This window comes from Hemiscyllium ocellatum, chromosome 25, assembly GCF_020745735.1.
Source record: "Hemiscyllium ocellatum isolate sHemOce1 chromosome 25, sHemOce1.pat.X.cur, whole genome shotgun sequence".
In the NCBI taxonomy this organism is placed as follows: Eukaryota; Metazoa; Chordata; class Chondrichthyes; order Orectolobiformes; family Hemiscylliidae; genus Hemiscyllium; species Hemiscyllium ocellatum.
The window spans coordinates 44844090-44867262 of record NC_083425.1 but is presented as its reverse complement, the minus strand read 5'-3'; the positions used below and the strand labels follow the sequence as shown (position 1 = coordinate 44867262).

General features: G+C 40.1%; 1 protein-coding gene across 13 annotated transcripts in view; it reads right to left on the bottom strand.

Annotated features, from left to right (window-relative positions):
* The window catches only part of myocd (myocardin), a 633805-nt gene that overhangs the window by 74526 nt on the left and 536106 nt on the right, over positions 1 to 23173 (bottom strand). For all 13 annotated transcript variants that reach the window (XM_060844259.1, XM_060844268.1, XM_060844267.1 and 10 more), the window contains one exon: positions 8590 to 8645. In XM_060844259.1, coding sequence (XP_060700242.1) covers positions 8590 to 8645 — 56 coding nt within the window. The remainder of the gene's footprint in view (positions 1 to 8589; positions 8646 to 23173) is intronic.

The window sequence follows — 23173 nt, the reverse complement described above, 5'->3', positions numbered from 1 at the left end:
TTGTAGTTAAGTAGGGAGCATTCGATAGCAGGGAGTAAAGCGAGTTAGGTACTACCCATGATATAGGCAGTTTAGTCCCCGTAGGGAATCAAACTTTTCACCTCAGGGACCTTTGTAAGGCTTGGGATTTTTTGATGGAAGTGCTCCTGATCCAGAAATACTGTTGCTATGATACTTAAATTCTCAAGCCTAGGAAACCACCCCATCCACTGGGTAACCTGTAAAGGAGGTTAAATTAGAGGCCTTGCTGTATCCTACTTGGAAGAGGGTTTTTGGGCAAATCTTTGCCTCACTTCTGAAAAACCTAGAGTGGACAGGATGGAGTAGGGATTCAAATTATTGAAAATTTTAACATCTGACATCTGATATCTCAGATTTTGATGTGTTAAGATTCTGCGGCCATGCCGTACAGACTTTAATCCAGGAACGAAAAGTAAAAGAGTGTAAATTCAACTTAATTGATTGTAAAATCATATTGAGAAAACAAGAGAAGGGAAATAAAGTTAAAATTGAGAGAGAGTGAAATTGAAGCAACAAAAAATAGAAGAAGTATTAACGATATCCAATACTCAATACATTTTGAAGGAATAAGTTTACATTTGTAAAATCAAATATTTGGTGCTTGATGACAATCTATGTCTCTCTTGGCAAAAGCTCTATTTTTGTCACCCTGTGTTTGCACCATTAAATGAGCTAAAATCAGCCCAACTAGTTATTTGCTAGTAAAATGAATGCAAGAGTCCTAACGTCTTTTCTTCCATATTTACTAGGTAACTGGCTGGTAAATATAGCAAGCTTACGTCATTGCAAGGATTTCAATATGGAAACTTTTGGTAATGTACTGTTAGAGCACAGCCTGTGGAGAATTTGGGAAATCAGGACAGCAATATTCTGATTTATGTGTTTAGTTCAGTATGGGAGGACACCAAACGTTGCTGTACAATTTATTTCATGATAATGGTGAGTAATGGGAGCCTCAGCCATTATAATGCTGCAGTGTACATAGGACCAGTCATTTCTTTATGAACTTGTTTCACAGTTTTTGGTGTGCTAAAGAGGAGCTTTTGCCCAGAGAGACATACATTTCCTCAGATAAACTGACAATAAAATCCTTTTACAAAGAGTTCCTACATAGGGAAGTATGCCATTCAGCCCAATGAGTCCATACTGACCCTCCAAAAAGAATCCCGCCCAGACTCATCCCCGTAACCCTGCATTTCTCATGGCTAATCCATCTAGCCTACACATCTCTGTGACACTATGGGCAATTTAGCATGACCAATACACCTAATCTGCATATATTTGGACAGTGGGAGGAACCCAGAGGGAACCCACACAGACACAGGGAGAATGTGCAAACTCCACAGTCATCCTAGGCTGGAATTGAACCCAGGGTCCCTGGTACCGTGAAGCCACCGTGCCACACATAACATCATATAGGTAACAGCGCATTGATACCCCAGGCAGCAGGAAGGTGGTGGTGCAAATTGCACTGTTAGCTGCTTGTAGCCTTGTTTACCCTGGAGAATCTAGGCAGTTCTATTTTGTGTTACTAGAAACAGTGCAATACGAACAAATTACCTTTACCCTATTTTATATAGACTATCAAATTCTCCATAGTATAGCTCAGCATTAATGGGCTATAGAATGTCTTGATGCAGATAGGAATCAAACCACAGGTTCTCAAAAGACACAGATACTTTATCGTTAATCCAATTTCAAACACACAGATGGAACTGTGTTTCCATTTCATGTTGTATTAGACTTTCTGGGAGTCTATGGGCCCAAATTCAGCTTAGTTACTTTGTCCACAATAGCTTTACTATCTGACTCAGGAAAACAATTGTTTGATCATCAGAAGGTGAAGACAGCCTTATAGCTCATCAGCTTTTATGTGGTCTTCGCTCTATATTTTACCAAAGATGACCTGGTGAGTAATAGGGTTTCCTGATTAATTTTTCCATGCAATTAGATATCACAAAATACATTGCCAAGATTTTAATGAGAAAAGGTGCAAGGACTTTTGGTTCTGTTTTTCTCACTACTGAAAGGACAGACTAGTCCATACATTATTTTTAAGGCTCATCTTTGAACTGCATCCCTGTAGTTATTTTTGTATGTTGAATAAATCTGATTAAATAGGGCAGCCTTTATAAATTTCTTTGGTACTGTACTATTACTTGCCTTTGGGGTGTGTGAGAAAATTTGGCAGGCTTCCCAGAAATCTTACATTAAGGATTTAGAGTTAAACTTTGCCATGCTAACTCATGCATGGGAGAGATTAACAATGCAGGTTTAATGTCAGAAGGACATTTATTGGAGGCTTGCCTTGAACACTAGGTGCAAAGTTATTGACAGTATTAGGCAAAAGTGAGGACTGCAGATGCTGGAAACCAGAGTCTAGATTAGAGTGGTGCTGGAAAAGCACAGCAGGTCAGACAGCATCCGAGGAAGAGGAAAACAACGTTTTGGGCAAAAGCCCTTCATCAGGAATGATTCCTGCTCTTCGGATACTTATTGACAATATTGCAATTTGAGGAATTTGCAACACTGTTTGCACTGTAGTTAGGAAAAATTGCAATGTTGTTATGAGTACTGGGGCTAGGATAGGCTACTGTCCTCTGATCTTGAGCATAGCTCTTAAACGTCTACAGTTATTATAACTGTCACAAAACCAGAGTAACAAAATTGTGTCATCATTGCTTTCAGGAGAAATAGCCTAAAAAAAAGTTTTTTTCTGAATCATATGAGAAGCAGGAATTGACATGTTTTATGCAGAGAATGTGGCAGAATGATAACATCATTGGAACAGCAATCCAGAAGTTCAGGTTAGATCCCTGCGGAACTGGGTTCAGATCCCTCCAAGTCAGAATATATAAGGCAGAAATGAGATTTTAAAGCAGGAATGGTGACCATGAAATGAGCATAAAGGTTGGTTTATTAATCTCTTGACCCAGTCTGGGCTACATGTGACCCCAGAACTCTTAACTGCCCTCTGAAATGGCTGAGCAAGTCACTCAGTGCAACAAAGACAGGTCGTGCTCATGATGCCCACACCTTTTGAGAGAATAAATGATTGATCATGTTGCATTAGTGTGAAGAAGGTAAAACAATCAAAAGTTTACTTTGCTGTGTTCCAACAATCATAGGATCAGTGTCCACCATCAAAACTATCAAAGTGAACAAATAAAGGAAACATGCAATATCCTTATCTGCACAATTCTCTGGGAAAGGGAGAAGAATTTGATTGTAATACAATGTAAATGTGATACATATTAATGAGATGAGCAGCATTAGGTGGAAGATCAGGTTCAGAAAGGGTATGTGGTAATGATACAGCAGCATGGATGGGCTATACCATGTTGACTAAATTAAATTAAAAATCACACGACTGCAGGTTATAGTCCAACAGGTTTATTTGGAAGAACTAGCTTTCAGAGCGCTTCTCCTTCATCAGCTAGCTGTGGAGCAGGATCATAGGACACAGAATTTATAGCAAAAGATTATGGTATCATGCAATTGAAGCAATATATTGAACAAACCTAGACTGCTATTAAGTCTTTCGTCTTTTAGTATGGGTTGCAGGTTTCTAAAAGATGAAAACCTTAACAACAGTTTAGGTTTGTTCAATATATCACTTCAGTTGCATGACACTGTGATCTTTTGCCATAAATTCTGTGTCCTATGATCCTACTCCACGGCTACTTGATGAAGGGGCAGTGCTCCAAAAGTTAGTGCTTCCAAATAGACCAGTTGGACTATAACCTGGTAGCGAGTGATTTTTAACTTTGTCCACCCCAGTCCAACACTGGCATCTCCATATCATGACTAAATTAAGAGCCACTTGTTGGAACCACCAGAATGAAAGCATACTTTATGAAATGGAAAAGATCATTGGTAGATCCCTTATGCCACAGAGTCATTCAGCATGGAAACAGACACTTGGGTCCAATTTGTCCATGTTGACCAAGTTTTCCAAACCAAACTCGTCCCATTTACCTGCATTTAGTCCATATCCCTCTAAATCTTTCCTACTCATATCTGTCCAAATTTCTTTGAAACGTTGCAACTGTACCTCCATCTACGATTTCCTCTGGCAGCTCATTCCACCTACGAACCACCCGGGTATGAAAAGGTTGCCCCTCAGGTCCCTTTTAAATCTTTCTCCTCTTATCATAAAAATATGCTCTCTTGTTTTAAAATTCACTACCTTCGAAGACCTTTACTTTCCCCTTACTTATGCCCTTCAATTTTTAAAAAAAACTTCTATAAGGTCACCCCTCAACCTCCTACACTGCAGGGAAAAGGAAATCCCAGCCATACAAGCCTCTCCTTGTAACTCCTCCCAACTCCTTTACTCAATGGTATTAGCAAAGAAAGCAAGTGTGCCAAATACTTCTTAACCATCCTGTCGACCTGTGATGCAACCTTCACAAAACTAAATACCTGAATCCTTAGGTCTCTTTGTTCAACAACACTCTCTGGGGCCCTACCATTAACTGAACGAGTCCTTTGATCATCTTACCAAAATGCAACATCTTGCATTCATCCAAATTAAATTCCATCTGCCACTCCTCAGCCCATTGGCCCAATTGATCCCTTTGCAAACTCAGATAATCTTCTTCACTGTCCACTGGACTGCCAATTTTGGCACTATCCGCAAACTTACTAACAATGTCTCCTAAATTCTCATCCAAATCATTTCTATAAATCACAAACAACAGTGGACCCAGCATCGATCCGTGCAGAACACTGCTGGTCACAGGCCTCCAGTCCAAAAGACAACCCTCCACCACCACCCACTGCCTCCAATTGACAAGTTCTCCCTGAATCCCATATGATCTCACTTTACTAATCAGTCTACCATGTGGAACTTTAAAATCATTTGATACTAGTTTTCACAAGTACCAAAACATGTTGCATTACAAAATGCATGCTGTTTCGAGGCACAGCTAACCACAAAAATCTAAATTGGAAGAGTGATGTTTAATGGCAGAGCCAGGTGCATTTGGAGATAATCGCTTCACTGAAGTGAGTTAATTGGGAATCTGTCAATGGATTAATGTTCTCTTTCTGACTGAGAAAATTAGTCTCAACCTGTTCAGTTTATCCTGATGGTTACAGCTCCTGGCATCATTCTTAGAAACCATCTTTGAACTGTTTCCTTCCTCCATTTCTTGTTAGCATGGGTAACACAAAAACTGAAAAATATATATTACAATTTTGGATAAAAACAGCACATTTGAGTAGAAAGGTCAAATCAATTCTGTCACCCAGCCTGCATTATATTTTAAAGCACATGGCAATTTTGAATGGAGTGATTTTGAAAATGTCTTACACCACCCAAGCCCTTTCCTCTGCCCTGACTCACTTCTCTGAATTAAATAATTTTTAGTTAACTTAGTTTTCTGAATAAACCTGAACTTAGTTTGATAATTGCTAATCTATCTGCGCTTTTTATGTGATCTGAAACTTTCACGCGTTGGCAGATCAAAAATGAGTCTCTAAAGGCTATTGAGTTCACTCAACTCTTATCTGAATTGCCCAGTGACCATATGACTTGATATGCAAGGATGTCAACCATTATTTACGTTTTCACCCATAGCTCATCTATCATATTTGGATGCAAAAACAAAGAACTAAAAGCAAATAAAGAGCATATTCATCTAATCAATGTACTGCTTTATTACTGAGTTCAGGTGATTTGAATCAGTCAAAATGTGATGAATTCAACAACACAATTTACTCATTAGATATTATCTTTCACAGCAAATAGTTTTCTGGTGCTGACCTTTACCTCCAAGTGTCTTGCAGTAAGTTGCTTAAGTGTTGCCAGGTTATTACCATAAGGCTCCTGACAGGTGAGCCTTACTCAGCTGACAGAAATCCCAAAGTAAGCCTTGTCGGTTTGGTAGGAGGAGTCATTAATCTGATATATTCCTTATCACATTATTATAACTCACAAGTGCTGCACTTGCAACAAAGGCAAGTGCACCATTCATGATGAAGAGTTTTTGCTTGAAACGTCAATTCTCCTGTTCCCCGGATGCTGCCTGACTGGCTGTGCTTTTCCAGCACCACACTCTCAACAAGGGTAAATGTCCATCTTTCCGAATGCCGCATTATCAAAGATTTAGTCAACACAAAAAAGTAAAGTCACCATAGTCCTCTCTAACTGCAATTAGAGAGGGACAGGCAACTGGTGGACTTTTTTTTAACCTGAGGGTCACCATCCCTCTGGTGAGTGGAGAGTTTCAGAAGGAGAATCCTTCATGGTAACTTCAGCCAGTGTGGAAATTGAACCCAAGCTGTTGGCATCACTCTGAACAACAAACAAGCCAACTGAGTTTTCTTCCAAGAAAGAATAATGTTCTAATTTTCTTCAGAGAAAAGTGCAGCTACCTCAGGGAAAGTGTCACACCGCTTAAGGATGCAAATTCAGACCGTGTTTCAAAATAATACGTTTTGACTTGGACAACCATTTCTTGGCACAAATATTATACGACCTTTGGGATGTTGTAGCTCCACCAATTGAAGGCAGTTAAAACTGCAAGAGTGTTGCAAGATGATTTTGAATCCAAGTGCTTTGTCAGTAGATTTGAAAATGCTATGAAATAGGTGATCAGTGAAAGTTTACTGTACTAGCCTATGGGGAACAACAGATGTACACAGCTCCAGTGACAAACACATGTCAGCAAACAAAGCATCCAGATCACAAGACTGAAACGTTCTGCTTCATAAAAGACAGATTTTTGGTAAACAGTATAAGACACTACAAGTGTCACCACACTGCATACAGATGTATGAGTCAAGAATAATTTGTGGGATACTGCAACAAAATGCCATAATTTAAATTATTTGGAGAGCAGGTGGATGAAAGAGCATTTACCATTTCACCTTTTATTTGTAGAACAGTAAAGATTGTCCATGCATACCTTTTTGTAAACAACAGCAGTTCAAGAAGCCAGCTCACCACAACCTTCTCGAAGGAAACAATAAAACAAGAAATGCTGGCATAACCGGTGACACCCATATCCCTTGAATGGATAAAGCAAAGACAGGCTTCCATTGCTGGTTTATCCTGCTATGTAATTGACTTGTCTTTGACAATGCCTTTCTGTGACCTGTGTTCCATGTGATTCTGCACCAGTGAACTAAATGTTGGGGCTATTGACTGTATTGTTCTATGTTTCTGTCAAGAGTTGGTGTTCATGCTCTTTAATCGATTGACAGGATACTCTACCAGAAAATAAATCAATCATTGCTATCTTTTATTCTATCTGAGGGCAATGCATTCTTTGTTTATAAGTCTCCCTCATGTAATTTAGTGGTCATATAATAAATTGATAATACACATAGCAATAAAACCTGTCATTATTGTTCTTAATTAGATCATTTTATTGATTTATTTATGCATTTCAGTGGCTTATTCTTCAATCAATTTCCTGCAGTATATGTGCACCAGTGTTCAAATGTTTTGTACAAAAACAAATATATTCTTTCATAAAATATGCTGAACATTTTGATCAGTAAAGTTGAACTTCAACACGCACATCCCAGAATTCATTATTTGGTTTTGACCCACTGATTGCGTTATGGGAATTGATTTGAAATCACAGTTTTCTAGACAATTAATAGTCATTAATCTACATAATTAAATGGTGAATTTGTAATCTCCAAAACAGTTTAATATGGAATTGTGCATAGTCTCATGTCATGTCCCAAATACAATCCTTCTGTACATGACAGGACTGGGATAATACAACTTTGGAACTCATCTAATGTGACATGATTGTTTCACAAATTGTGTTTTGTTTTAAACTGAGGACAAAAACTTAGTTTGAGTTGCTTTCTGTCCCTGCGACTCGCTGAGAAATCTAACTGACAATTCAAAAGTAACTTCTTTACCCAAAGAGCCGTGAGAATGTGATAGTCTGGGACTTTTTTTCGCTGGAGCACAGGAGATTGAGAGGTGACCTTACAGAGGTTTATAAAATTATGAGGGACATAGAAAAGGTGAATAGCAAAAGTCTGTTCCCTTGGGTAGAGGAGTTCAAAACTAGACAGCATAATTTTAAGGTGAGAGGAGAAAGATTTATAAGGGATCTGAGGGGCACAGAGGGTGGTTTGTGTGTGGAATGAACTGCTGACAACATGGTAGATGCAGTTACAACTTGGAAAATAATTTTGGACAGGTACATGAATAGGAAGCGTTTAGAGGGATATGGGCCAAACTCAGGCAAATGGGACTAGTTTTTAGTTTTGGAAACTTGGTCAGCATGGACAAGACATGAAGGGTCTGTTTCCATGTTATATGACTTCAGGGGTTGAAATGAATACTACAGATGTAGTTAAGGTGAAGTGAGACAAGCATGAATGGGAGAAGAAAATTGAGGCTGAGTGTGATAAATTTAGACAAGGAAACATGGCAGGATGCTTAAGCGAAGCCACAAAAGTCAGCATGGACTCTAGAGGCAAACAGCTCTGTTTATGGCAGTGTATCATTGAGTCTTGTTGCATCATTCAAATACTGTTTGAATTAATACCATCCATAGTCAGGACTACATTTGCCATTCATATATTGCATACCTTCGCTCTTTCCAGGCTTTTCCTCTGCTCATGGAATGCAGCTGGACTCTTTAGTGCTGGAATAATAAACAAACAAATCCAAATTGATCAGCAGGAAGATCAAGATCTCCAATTTCAGTTTACAAAATCACCTATCAGCATATACTTGCTCTAGTCAATCTCACAGAATGCCATGTTCAGTTCCTTGATTCCACAAATTGCTCCACTGTGACAGAAACTGAAATTAAACTTGTTTCTAATATAATCACATATAATCAACACTAAATTATACTGTACGTGTAATCATAGCATCCTTCTATGAAGACAAAATCTACCCTTGGATATGTAGCATACATTATGGCAGCATTAATGATTTCAGACTTAAATTCACCTAAAATGCATTGTTCCATGTTTAATCAAAACCTTGAAATGAGCAACTTGCTGGAATTCATGCATAACTCACCTGTTGAAATTCATCCTGCAATACTTAACACAACTTTCAGATCATTTAGGCACTGCAACTTTTATAAAAATAATGGTCTGCCTTTCCAAGATATTTATGTAGAGAAAGCATAAAAAGGTTTTGTCATCCAGCACTGGTGTGAACCTCTGTGCTGAATGCTATGATTTAGCACGGCTCTAGGCTACACTTCAAAGGAAATGCACCTCTCTAAAGAATAAGCTACTCCAAACATTGTTTTTGAAGAATTGGCTGATCTTATCATGGGTTGAAGTGTGAGATTAGATTAGATTAGACTTACAGTGTGGAAACAGGCCCTTCGGCCCAACAAGTCCACACCGACCCGCCGAAGCGAAACCCACCCATACCCCTACATATACCCCTTACCTAACACTATGGGCAATTTAGCATGGCCAATTCACCTGACCCGCACATCTTTGGACTGTGGGAGGAAACCGGAGCACCCGGAGGAAACCCACGCAGACACGGGGAGAACGTGCAAACTCCACACAGTCAGTCACCTGAGTCGGGAATTGAACCCGGGTCTCAGGTGCTGTGAGGCAGCAGTGCTAACCACTGTGCCACCAGTTGATATCACATCCTTGCCCCCTTCATTGAACTCAGGTAGGTTTCTCAGACCATGGAGTTATAAGACATCCTACAGAAATCTGCTGTGAAATGAGCTAACATGAGCTGTGAATAGTTAGATTGATTATGGTTTACAAATTCTCCATTCAACAATTACTCATATTTTAACACTCAAATAAAGAACTGTATTTGAGAAAGTTCCTGTTGTTTGCAAAACAGCATTAATTGTAGCTGTCCACAAAGATAATAGCAGCACATCCAGTGTATATTACTCATAACCCACAAAGAGAGGCATCTCATCATTACACTCTGGTTTCTTTTTATGTAATAGTCCTTTGCTGGTATGATCTTTATCTGTTCACCTGTCAGCTGTCATGAAGAAGAAACTGAAATACAAAATTTTGAACTGCAGCAAAGTTAACTCCACTGGATTTTTCTTTATTTCTGATGGTTATCTTTCAAATCTGATCAAGAGTTTTATGGAACGGCACCTTGTTTATGTGTGTCACAAATCAGTAACACAAATGTTAATCATGATCATTTAAAAAGTGAAAATGACGATTGCTGGGCAAATAGAAACATGGCAGGACATTGTAGTACGTAGAAGTTGTATTTTGCCCAGATCAGAGGCATGAGGAGGGGGGGATGGCAGGAGTCGCTCTCATCCTTTTGTAGATCACCAGCCAACTGCAGGTACGACCTGAATTCCTGACAGGCAGCTTGTTGATTCTGGGAATGCGGATGATTGACCAGCCAGGGTGGTAAGCAGAAACTGTGGAGGAAAAGAGGCAGTTGATGTGTGGTGGCCCTCAGCTCTTTGCCCATTTATTTTGTAGATGAAAGGAGTAGAAATATTCCTGGCAGCTCCACAACAACAACATCATGTATTTTTCTTGTGACTTTAATGCAAAGCAAGGGAAAAAGTTAGCTTCCTCCTTTAAAGAACCAATGGTCTGACTGCAAGGCACCTGAGAGTATGACATGTCACTTCCTGGGGGGTGATGGTTGACAAAGTTTTAAAAAGGTCCTGACAGAAGTGTTTCATCCCTATCTGCATTGACAGAGGGATTATGCCTGTTTCAGACTTTGGGCACTGACATCTATGTAGAAGCTGTTGCCCACGTGCTAGTCAGCATACTGCTCATTGACTCACTCTGAACTGACTCATGTGTAAAGTCACTATCAATTTGCATTTTATTGCACCTTTAACATATTAAAATATCCTAAGATGATTCACAGTGTTGTATGTCTACTTTGCCTTTAAGTAGGTTCACCATTAAGTTCACCATGCGCTGTGTGCATTCAGTCTTGTGGCTCTGCGTGGGTCTACAAGCTAAACAGTTGGTTTGCTGTGATGCCTGCTTCATATCGTGTTTTTACTGTTTTATATAAATGAACCAACAGAGTTAATCAACCTCTGATGAGTGACTGATATTAGACAATTACTATGAACATGATACACAAGAGTGTTATCAGACACGATTTAAAATGAAGCAACATAAGGAGATATTAGAAAAGAAGATGAAAGATTTTCAGTAACATCTTAAGATGAGGGGAAGATGTAAAGATGGAAGAGAAGGAAGGAAATTCCATATCACAAAGACACAATGTTACAGTCAGTATGTTACAGGTTTATAGTGTCACTATATTCCAAATATCTAGAATTACTGTACAAGTGTGCAGTTGCTATCCTACAAGCATTCAATATTAGCACAGTACTTTGGAAGAATAGTAAAGCCATGGACAGGGCTCTCATATTGTGTTTGCACTAATTTCAGGATGACAGAGTGGCTCAGTGCTTAGCATTGCTGCCTCACAGCAACAGGGAGCCGAGTTTGATTCCACCCTTGGGCGAATGTCTATTTGGAGTTTGCACATTCTCGCTAAAGCTGCGTGGATTTCCTCTGGATGGTCTGGTTTCCTCCCACAGTCCAAAGATATGCAGGTTAGGGGTGGATTAGGCCACGCTAAATTGCCGATTCTGTCCAGGGATGTGCAGACTAGGGTTGTGCAGGGAAACGCAGAGTTACAGGATAGGGTAGCAGGTGGGTCTGAGTGGGATATTCTTCAGAGGGTCAGGGTGGACCTGATGGGCCGAATGACCTGTTCTCACACAGTATGATTTCTGTGATTCCTGAGGCTTCATTAGTTATTCTGAATTTTTTTCAGGTGGGCATGGCTTAATCAATTGTTCACTCATGCCTGAGTCCAACCAGTGCAAACAAAGCCTGTGAAAAAAGTAGGTTCAGCATTTTGTTTTCTGCCTCTTTTTTCATCAACATTCTCACGACAGATTTGGGGTCTGTGCGTTAAAATGGAGGGGGGTGGAATGGGGTACACTGAACTCTTTGCACCTTCCCTGCTCCACCTTAAGCTAACCCAGTCCACCCACTGAATAATTCCAACCCCAAACAGTCACCTGAGGGGACCACACAAAGTCTGAGACATTGAAATGGAGTCACATCGGGAAAAGGTTTGGAAAACATCGCCCACAGAATGTTGATACATTAGATTAGATTTCCAACAGTATGGAAACAGACCCTTCGGCCCAACAAGTCCACACTGACCCTCCGAAGAGGAACCCACCCCCATTCCCCCACCCTATATTTACCCCTGACTAATGCACCTAACACTATGGCCAATTTAGCATGGCCAATTCGCCTGACCTGTAGGTTTTTGGATTGTGGGAGGAAACCAGAGCACCCGGAGGAAATCAGCACAGACACGGGGAGAATGTGCAAAATTCCACACAGACAGTTGCCCAAAGGTGGGATCAAACCTGAGTCCCTGGCGCTGTGGGGCAGTAGTACTAACCACTGAGCCACTATGCTGCCCCAAAGGTAAGCAACGACAAACACAGTCCCTGCAACTGCAAATCTACCACTTGCAAACACCAATCCCATACCTGGTCAGCACAGGGATTGAATGCATGACCTTGGCTTTATTAGCACTGTGCTCGAACCCTCTGAGCTAACCAACTGATACTTTACAAGAATGTGATCATATGAATGGAGAATATAACCATACAATATTGTTACATATTACAACCATATATCACCACATTACTCAAAATGCCAGCACTATACTACAGGAGAATGGCAATATAATTTAAGGGGTGATAGACATAGGACTGATGTCAGAGGTAGTTTCTTTACTCAGAAAGTAGTAGGAGTGTGGAATGCCCTGTCTGCAACAATAGAAGACTCGCCAATTTTAAGGGCATTTAAATGGTCACTGGATAAACATATGGATAATAATGGAATAGTGTAGGTTAGATGGGCTTCAGATTCACAGGAGGGCCAATGGGCCTGTGCTGCACTGTAATGTTCTAATCTAATCTAATATTGCTAACCATACAAAGTAATACTAATATTTTGTTTCTTGCAGATTCTTTTTTCTTGTAAAAACTAAAAGAACTGTAAATGCTGCAAATCAGAAACAAAAACAGAAATTTCTGAAAAAGCTCAGCAGGTCTAGCTGCATTTGTGAAGAAAATTTAGAGTTAACGTTTTGGGTTCAGTGACCTTTCCTCAGACCTCCTGAGCTTGTCCAGCAACTTCTGTTTTTGTTCCTTTTTTCGGTGTCGATTTGAATGTAGAATGGTTTGAGCATAGAAGTCAAGAGAATATCTTACTTCAGCACCTCTTGTGCATGTCGGAAGTGGATATCAGAAAATGTGTCACCTCCAAACTTTAATTTTCCATCTATCGATTTTAATAGCCCACTTTCCCTGTACTTGCTCCAGCACTGTGACGGAACTGCCATGTTGCAAATTCCACTTCTAATATCATGACAAGATAAGAACAGCATGCAGCACTAAATGTTCGTAGGTCATTGTCAAGGCAAGAACAAACTGGGTCTCGGAAATGGCATGTTCAGGTTTGAATTTGCTTGTCACAGATGTTCACGCATTAGAGCAGATCTTGATTGAGTCTAAACATGTTGCGGCTGTACAGGACATTGGTTAAGCTACTTTTGGAATATGGTGTGCAATTCTGGTCTTTGTCAGATACGAAGGATATTGTGAAACTTGAAAGGGTTCAGAAAAGATTTACTAGGATGTTGCCAGGATTGGAGGGTTTGAACTAGAGGGAGAGGCTGAAAAGGCTAGGGCTATTTTCCCTGGAGTGTTGGAGGCTGAAAGGTGATATTATAGAGGGGCATCGGCAGGGTTAATAGACAAGGTCTTTTCCCTGAGTTGGGGGAGCTCAGAACTAGAGGGCATAGGTTTAGGGTGAGAGGAGAGAGATTTAAAAGGGACCTAAAGGGCAACTTTTTCATACAAAGGGTAGGGTGTGTATGGAATGTGCTGACAGAGAAGTGGAGGAGGCTGGTACAATTCCAACATTTAAAAGGCTTCAGGATGGATATATGAATAGGAAGAATTTAGTGGGATATGGATATGCTGGCAAATGAGACTAGAGTAATTTAGGATACCTGGTCGGCATGGATGAGTAGGACTGAAGGGTTTGTTTCTGTGCTGTACACCTCTATGACTCTGACTCAACAGGGAAGTCAATGGCTACAAATATGTGAGAGATTAGGGCGCTAATTTTCAGTTCCGGATTATAAAATTTGGGGATGGGCACGAAAATGAGTGTCACTTCCTCTTGGAACAGGTTGGCTTTTGCCGTGCAATTACCTGGTCATTACATATGCATGCACAAAGTACATGGTGAATCTTGTGGTAGGGGATGGCAAGAAGTTGATAGTCATGGGGTCAGAGATCTTGGTGCCACACCTCAGGAGTATCCAAATAGTCGTGCATTCCCTCTAAGTAGGAGAATTACTTGGGCTCTCAGAGTCCACACATGTTCAGCTAGGCATTCTGGTCCTTACCCCTGTCAGCCTGCCTCCCTTCACCAGTGAAACCTCCATCCTTGGCGAGCTTCCTTGACCTATATCCATTACACTCCATCCTCCATCTCTCAGACACCAAGTGGACCCCATGCAATGTAGACTACAGCGTATCTCTCTTAATCGAGACATGGTATAGGCTAACGCTCCCATAAAAGGACAAAACCACCTCACCTGCTAAAGGCCACTTCTACACAGTTCAGAATCTGAGGACATGTCCTACTCGCTCATAGAGAATTTAAAATTGTGAAGAGGAACTTCATTCTGAGTTAACTTTTTAATGAGCATACACAGTACGTACGTAGGCTTCCTAACACTTGCTGTTTGGGAGCTTGACCTACCATTAACGTCACAAGAAGTCATTTGCAAACTTTCCTCCCACCACTAGGAATCTGATTGTCAGCAAATCTCCCAATCAAGTTCCCTATCTGCTGTGTTTCTAGGTCCCTGGAATTGCATTAAATTCTGCCTGTAAAATGGGATACTGACACACAAAGATTATGCACCATCAAGATTTATCCCACTGTCTGTGACCTCTGAGTTTATTATTTTTCTCTCGAATTAGATCCAGTTTGATTCACTTTCTGCACTAGAAATGCAATATTCCATGTTTAATAGAACCCTTAGAAACAACCTATTGCATGTCAAACAGAAGTTTTCCATGCTTGTTTGATGTTCAGTGTCTGTTAATACGCAGGAGCTATTTTGTAGATAATGAGGTTGCCCAAATAATGTTGAGCTGGATGACATTCTGTCTGTGTGTGTGACATTGACAGTGGGGGGTGGGAGCGATGGTGGTTAAATCAGGATGAGAGCACCGAGAGTGTGGATAAAAACATGGCACAAGACGACCACTGTCCACTGAACCTCTCAGAATTGTCAGACAGAGCCTTTGCTTAATACAACGTTGTGAACAGTCACAACATTGATTGCACAGTACTCAAATGTGATTGAAAACAGATACATGTCATCAAATACAGGTTGTTCATGCAAGAAGGTCAACTTTCAAATGATCCAAACAATTTATACCACAGCAAAAGAAGGGTTGTCAATTTGACTGATTAGCTGAGCCATTGCCATGGTGAAGACAATAGGAAACTATAAGCTTCCTGAGTTCCTGGTAATGCGACTCATTTGCAGTTATTAGACAAAATGTATCTTAAGTACGGGGATACATTTTCTCCAGAAAAAAAGAATATGTTGCAAACTTTTTGGAATTATGCAGGATCTCGGGCAGCCTATAGTTCATTGTTGCTTTCTTCATGGCAATGCCTTGGTTAATTAGGGTCAACTTGCCAACTAATCAGTTAATTGCTCTAAAATGTTGACAACAGGATGGTCTAGTGGTAATGTCACTGGGCTAATAATCCACAACCTCAGGCTTTAAGATTCTTGGGGACTTGGGTTCAAATCCCAAGGCAGATGGTTAAATCCAAATTCTATTAAATCAAAAGAAATCTGAAATTAATAGTTAGCCGAATGATTACTGATGGATGTACATACCATTCAGTTCACTAGTCTGCTTTAAGGAAGGAAATTGTAATCCTTACTGGATCTAAACTATACATACCTTCAGACAAACAGCTGGCACTTAATTGCACCCTGAAATGCCCTAGCAAGTTATTCAGTTCCAGGGAAATTAGGTATAGGCAATTAATCCTCAATTTGTCAGTGCTGCCTATACCCCATGAACAAAAGTGAAAGTTATTGAATCTGAAAAGTTCCAGAGATGTAGAGGAATGGATTGCAAAGATGATTCTGAATAGGAGCGAAAACAACAGGATAGTTGTTATGGGGGACTTTAACTTTCCAATATTGACTGGCAACGCTATAGTTTGAGTACTTTACACAGGTCAACTTTTGTCCAGAGTGTGCGAGAGGGTTTCCTGACACAGTATGTAGATAGGCCAATAAGAGGCGAGACCATGTTGGATTTGGTACTGGGTAATGAAACCGGCCAGGTGTTAGATTTGGAGGTAGGTGAGCACTTTGGTGATAGTGACCACAATTCGGTTATGTTTACTTCAGCAATAGAAAGGGATAGGTATATATCACAGGGCAAGTGTTATAGCTGGGGGAAAGGCAATTATGATGCGATTAGGTGAGAATTAGGATGCAGAGGATGGGGAAGGAAACTGCAGGGGATGGGCACAATTGAAATTTGGAGCTTGATAAAAAAAGAACAGCTACTGCATGTCCTTGATAGGTATGTACCTGTCAGTCAGAGAAGAAGTGGTCAAGTGAAGGAACCGTGGTTTACTAAAGAAGTTGGATCTCTTATCAAGAGGAAGAAGGAGGCTTATGTAAAGATAAGATGTGATGGCTCAGTTGGAGCACCTGTAAATTACAAGTTAGCCAGGAAGGACCTAATGAGAGAGCTAAGAAGAGCAAGGATCAATATGAGAAGTATTTGGCAGGTAGGATCAAGGAAAACCTTAAAGCTCCCTATGGGTATGTCAGGAATAAAAGAATGATGAGAGTAAGGTTAGGGCTTGTCAAGGACAGTAGTGGGAAGTTGTGCATGGAGTCTGAGGAGATAGGAGAGGTGCAAAAAGAATATTTTTTCATCAGTATTTCATTGGAAAAGGACAATGTTGTCGAGGAGAATACTGAGATACAGGCTGCTAGGCTCGACATGCTTAAGGTTCATAGGGATAAGGAGGAGGTGTTAGCAATTCTGGAAAGTGTGAAAATAGGTAAGTCCTCTGGGCCAGATGAGAGTTATCCTAGCATTATCTGGGAAGCTAGGGAAGAGATTGCTGAGCCTTTGGCTTTGATCTTTATGTCGTCATTGTCTACAGGAATAGTGTCAGAAGACTTAAGGATACAAATATTGTCCCTTTGTTCAAGAAGGGGAGTAGAGATAATTCTGGTAATTATAGACCAATGAGTCTTACTTCAGTTGTGGGTAAAGTGTTGGAAAGGATTATAAGAGATAGGATTTATAATCATTTAGAAAGGAATAATTTGATTAGGGATAGTCAATAAGGTTTTGTAAAAGGTTGGTCTTGCCTCTTACATCTTATTGAGTTCTTTGAAGTGACCAAACAAGTAGATGATGGTAAAACAATTGATGTGATGTATATGAATTTCAGTAAAGTGTTTAATAAGGCTCACCATGGTAGACTATTGCATCAAATATGGAGACATGGATTGAGGGTGATTTAGCAGTTTGGATAAGGAATTGGCTAGCTGAAAGAAGTCAGAGGGTGGTGGTTGATGGGAAATGTTCATCCTGGAGTTTAGTTACTAGTGGTATACCGCAAGGATCTGTTTTGAGGCCACTGCTGTTTGTCATTTTTATAAATGACCTAGATGAGGGTGTAGAAGGGTGGGCTAGTAAATTTCCAGATGACACTAAGGTGGGTGGAATTGTGGACCATGAGGAAGGATGTTGCAGGTTACAGCGGGACATAGATAAGCTGTAGAGCTAGGCTGAGAGGTGCAAATAGAATTTAACATGGAAAAATGTGAAGTGATTTACTTTGGAAGGAGTAACAGGAATGCAGAGTGCTGGGCGAACGGTAAGATTTTTGGTAATGTGGATGAGCAGAGAGATCTCTGTTTCCATCCGCATAGATCCCTGAAAGTGCCCAGGTTGATAAGGTTGTTAAGAAGGCGTATGGTTTGTTAGCTTTTATTGGTAGAGGTATTGAGTTTCGGAGACATGAGGTCCTGTTGCAGCTGTACAAAACTCTGGTGCAGCTGCACTTGGAATATTACATATAGTTCTGGTTGCCACTTTATACAAAGGATGTGGCAGCATTGGAAAGGGTGCAGCGGAGATTTACCAGGATGTTGCCTGGTATGGAGGGAAGGTCTTATTAGAAAAGGCTGAAGGACGTGTGGCTGTTTATGTTAGAGAAGAAGAAGGATGGGAGGTGACTTAATAGAGACATGCAAGATAATCAGATGGTTAGATCGGGTGGACAGTGAGAGCCTTTTTCCTTGGATGGTGATGGCTAGCACAAAGGGACATAGCTTTAAATTGAGGGGTAATAGATATAGGACAGATGTCAGAGGTAGTTTCTTTACTCAGACAATAATAAGGGTGTGGAATGTAACTGCAACTGTAGTGGACATGCTAACTTCAAGGGCATTTAAATGGTCATTGGATAAACAATTGGATGCTCATGGAGGTTAGATGAGCTTCAGATTGGTTTCACAGGTTGGCGCAACATCTAGGACTGAAAGGGCTGTACTGTACTGTATTGTTCTATGTTGTATGTTCTATGAATAGTCTAATTCACTATCTGGTGATGGCTCTGCAGAGAACAATACTCATTGAGATGTGAAAAGATTTGACAGCCACTGGAATTACATGTTATTATCCTATAAGCTCTGATTTCAGTATAAGATGGCCAGTCACTTCTTAGCACAGCTGCTACCTCTTGTCGATGTTAATGAAACAGTCTGCTGTATGTGCAGTTCTCACATCACAGCCCTTTTAAGTGCTGTGATGGTTCACACCTCTACCACCCTTCAGAGCAGTGAGTTCAAAATAGCCACAATCCTCTTGGTGAAACTATCCTTCCTTAAATCCCCTCTAAACCTCCTAAACCCTACATTAAGTATATGTCCCTTGGTATTGATCCTATTCTTAATGTTAATGTTATTCATTTTTAGGTACATATGCAAGGAAAGTGCACACTGGTAGGTATAATTTAAAATTTTAATGGAACAGTGGAACACTACAACATCGGGTTAGGCCCATCAAATATGCCTCCATCTTCTTATCTGACCTCCACATTGAGAATCATTGCAATCCCTTGCTTTCTGTCAACACTTAAGCCTGGTTCTTTTTTAAAGTGCCCAATTACTTTCTAATATAAGCATACAACTCCTGCTTCTGTAACATCTGATATTTGAAGTCAAGTCACCCTGAATGGTTTTATGCCAGGCCTTTGTCCAGTCCACTTGAATTATCTTTTTTGCTATTTCAGTATCATTTACTGCAGGACAGCACGGCATGCTACTTGAGAACTTTCACTAAAAACCCTTCAGGGTTTGATTCCTTTCTGGAGATAGCAGCTGGATAAAAGTGGTCCACACAGGAGTATGTAACTAAAATCATTAAGTTCTCACTCAGTGTTATGGAACACAAGCAGCAGCTAATAGGAAACAGAAATAAATGTATCCCAATAAATCCTGGTGGATTTTGTTCAATGAAATTTCTGCACCAGCTGTCTGTCCATTAGAAATAGCACTTATAAAAGTCCCAATCTTTTCAAGGTGTCTTATCTCAATTCCATGGCAGGACTAACGGATTAAGACAGATGGGAGTTTAGAAGCTTGGGGAAGGGGGTTCTCACAGACACCTTTAAAATTCTGACAGGATTATACAGGAAGCATGTTCCAATGACTAGGAAGTCCAGCAACAGGAGCCACAGCCTATGGTTATGGGGTCAGCTGTGTAGGACTGAGATGAGGAATATAGTTTTCACCCAGAGAGTGGTGAACCTGTGGAACACTCCACCACAGGAAGCGGTTGAGGCCAAAACATTGAATGTTTTCAAGAAGTTAGACTTACCTCTTCAGACTAAAAGGATTAAAAGACATGAGGAGAAAGCAGTATCAGGGGACTGAGGTGGATAAGCAGCTATGATCATATTGAATCGTGGAATAGGTTTGAGGGGCTGAATAGCCCAATCCTGTACCTATTTACTATGTTGCTTTGCTTCTACTTCATGGAAAAACAGTAATGCAAAAGTGGGCAGTGTCTTGATAATCTGTTGCTTCATTGTGAGACTCTAGTCTCAAACTTTTTTCTAAGCAGATAATGAGCAGAGATTTCTCTTCACAAGAGAGAAAGCTGAGCTGACGCACGTTCTTGGTTGTTGCTGGACGTACTCAGGGACTAGTTTAGGAGATTGATAAAACCTCAATTGAATGAGAAATGGTGCACACCATGATAAAACCAAAAGCTACAAAAGCAATTTTCAAACCTAGGTGGAAAAGGAAGAAAGAAATGTGGTTAGACTAAGGATGAGTCAGCTTCCTGAGCTAAGTTTCAATTTCATTTGTTAACCCCTAATAGTCTACAGAGTTATTGAGAGAAAGCTTTTACAAATACAACTTGCAAATTGATGCAAAAAGATAATAATGTTCCTGTGTTTAAGGGAGGTGGTGGCACAGGGGTAATGTCATTGGAAGACTAATCCAGTATCCTCGGTTAATGTTCTCAGGACAGGGGTTTAAATACCACCCTAACAGATGATGAGTCTTGAATTCAATATAAAATGCTGGTCTCATTGTGATCATGTTTCCATTACCAATTATTATAAAAACTCATCTGGTCTGCTCCATATGTGACTCCAGGCCCACAGCAAGTGGACCTTGCTAGATAATTAGATTGAGTTGCACAAAATCATGTTCAGTTCCTGGAGGTCATTTTTTCCTAAACATTTTTCTTTACAATCTTTAGAATACCAGAGCCTGGTAAGGATTTTACCATGATGCTTTCATGCCCTGTCATGTTCAGCAAAGGTCAGATAATGGCCTTGACATTGTTAATGTGGATCTGCGTGGAGAGAATTTCTTCATTACATAATCAGTTATTAATTCTTTAAATTTTACAACCTATGTTCTTGGATATATGAGATACTAGTCCATTGTACATGAAGCACAATTCCTGTTGAACTATGTCTAAGGCAGCATGGTGGCTCAGTAGTTAGCACTGCTCTAACACCGCCAGAGGTCTGGGTTCGATTCCAGCCTTGGGGGACTGTGACAGGAGTTTGCAAGTTTGCCCGGTGTCTGCGTGGGTTTCCTCTGGGTGCTGGTCTAGTCAGCAGCAGCCTATATCCCACCAAATAAAACAAAACATTGCAACAATTGCCCGAGCTCGTAATGCCAATACAGTCTTCACTAAGCTGTCTGAAGGGGAGGCTTTGTGGAGTCAGTGGAATTGCATCTTATAATCATGGGACAACTGGGCAGCGACATTGTTTCAATGGTGCCTGAAGACCATCTGCCTACTAGCAGACTTCTGCCCCTGCTCTCCTCATGGGGGAACAGAATGACAAGCCAAGCCCTATTGAAGAGAATATGGCCACCCAATATCTGAGAAATAATATAAAACAGAGGAAAAACAAAAAGTATAAAAACAAATGTCAAAGTTTGGTGAAAAAACATATTGGTAGAGGAAAATGAGTCAAGTTCCTCTGAGCTGACTTAAGTTTCTCTCCTTTACTCAAAAGAAAAATGATTGATTTATAATTGAAATTTATTATAAAGAATTTATTTTGTTGGTGTGTTCCTATTCTTTCTTCTCCCTTCTAATTTATTTTGATTAAATTTCCTGGGTGTTTTCCCCCATGTTCACTTTGACTTCATTTCTTCCAAATCTTTTGCAGAATTAATTTCTTCCACTTAGCCATCAGTGAAGAAACTTTGGCCTTTGCCTGGCTCAATCCCAACTCCAAGTGCCCTCTGTTTCAGTCAAACACATGACAAAAATGTAACTATAATCCTGTAAAGTCATCAGACACACTTCTCTGATTTGAAAGGAAAATAGCTCATGTCAAAAACTCTTAATTTGTTGCAATTCTTTTTAATCATTTCACAGGATTACTTGCTAAGTCAGTGTTTATTGCCCATCCCTAATTGATTTAGGAAAGTTGGGATGAGCTACTTTCCTGCATCCTTGTTGTTCACATGATATTGATTCACCCAGGATGTGACCAGGGAGAAAGGCATGGTTCTCTGTCAGGATGTTGAGTGGCTTGCAAGGGAATGTTTATACTTCTGCTGCTGTTGTCCTTCTATATGGTAGAGGTTGTGGGTTTGGAAGATACTGTCAAAGGAGTCATGGTGAGTTGCTGAATCTTGTAGATGGTACACAATAGTGCCAATGCATGCTGATAGAGAGAGCAAATATTTAAAGGTGGTGGTTGAGGCGCCAGTCAGCTGTGCTGCTGTACCATTGTGCTGAGCTTTCTGAGTGTTATTAGTGCTGTGCTCATCCAGTCTCTGAAGATCATGTCTGGCTGAGACAACTTGTTTAAACCTTGCAAAGTGCTATACAGAACACCGAAAGACAGATTGATAGTTTCTAAATTAAAATTCATCATTGTCATCGCTTTAGTCCTTAAAGAGGAAGGTTTTTGTTTGAAAAAATCTCCTGTAATAAATATTTACTCCTATGAGACTAATTTTCTTCCACATTGATTTCAAACTCAAAATGTTGACACTGCAGAACAAGCTGCTTCAATTACATCACAGCAATGTACAGGCAATACAATATCTCCCGCTACAGATATGTTCCTGTCAAAGCCCTGTCCATTCATAAAACAGACAATGAAACTTTACAGAGAGTTTTAATGAAAACCAATTAACTTCATGTATTTTGGATATTTCAACTGCCCTTCAGTTTGAAAAATCATATAGCCATGTTGCCTCATTAACCTTCTACACTTGGTCTGAACAGCTCTTTAGCATTACACTGTAGTATTTCAGGAAGCAATATAAGAAAGTAGGTAAACATTTATGAATGAATGTTTCTGCTTCCCTGCACATGTGTGGGGTCACAGTAATTTAGTAAACAGATTGCAGGACTAAAAGTTCATTGTTGGTAACTGATACAGAAGCATTATTTGAATTTGTCTTGTAAACTTGACAATCTCAATGATGGCTTGTTTTCCTTTCTCTAATTTATTGTCAGTTACTTTGCTTTCTATTTCCACATCTTCAAATCCACAC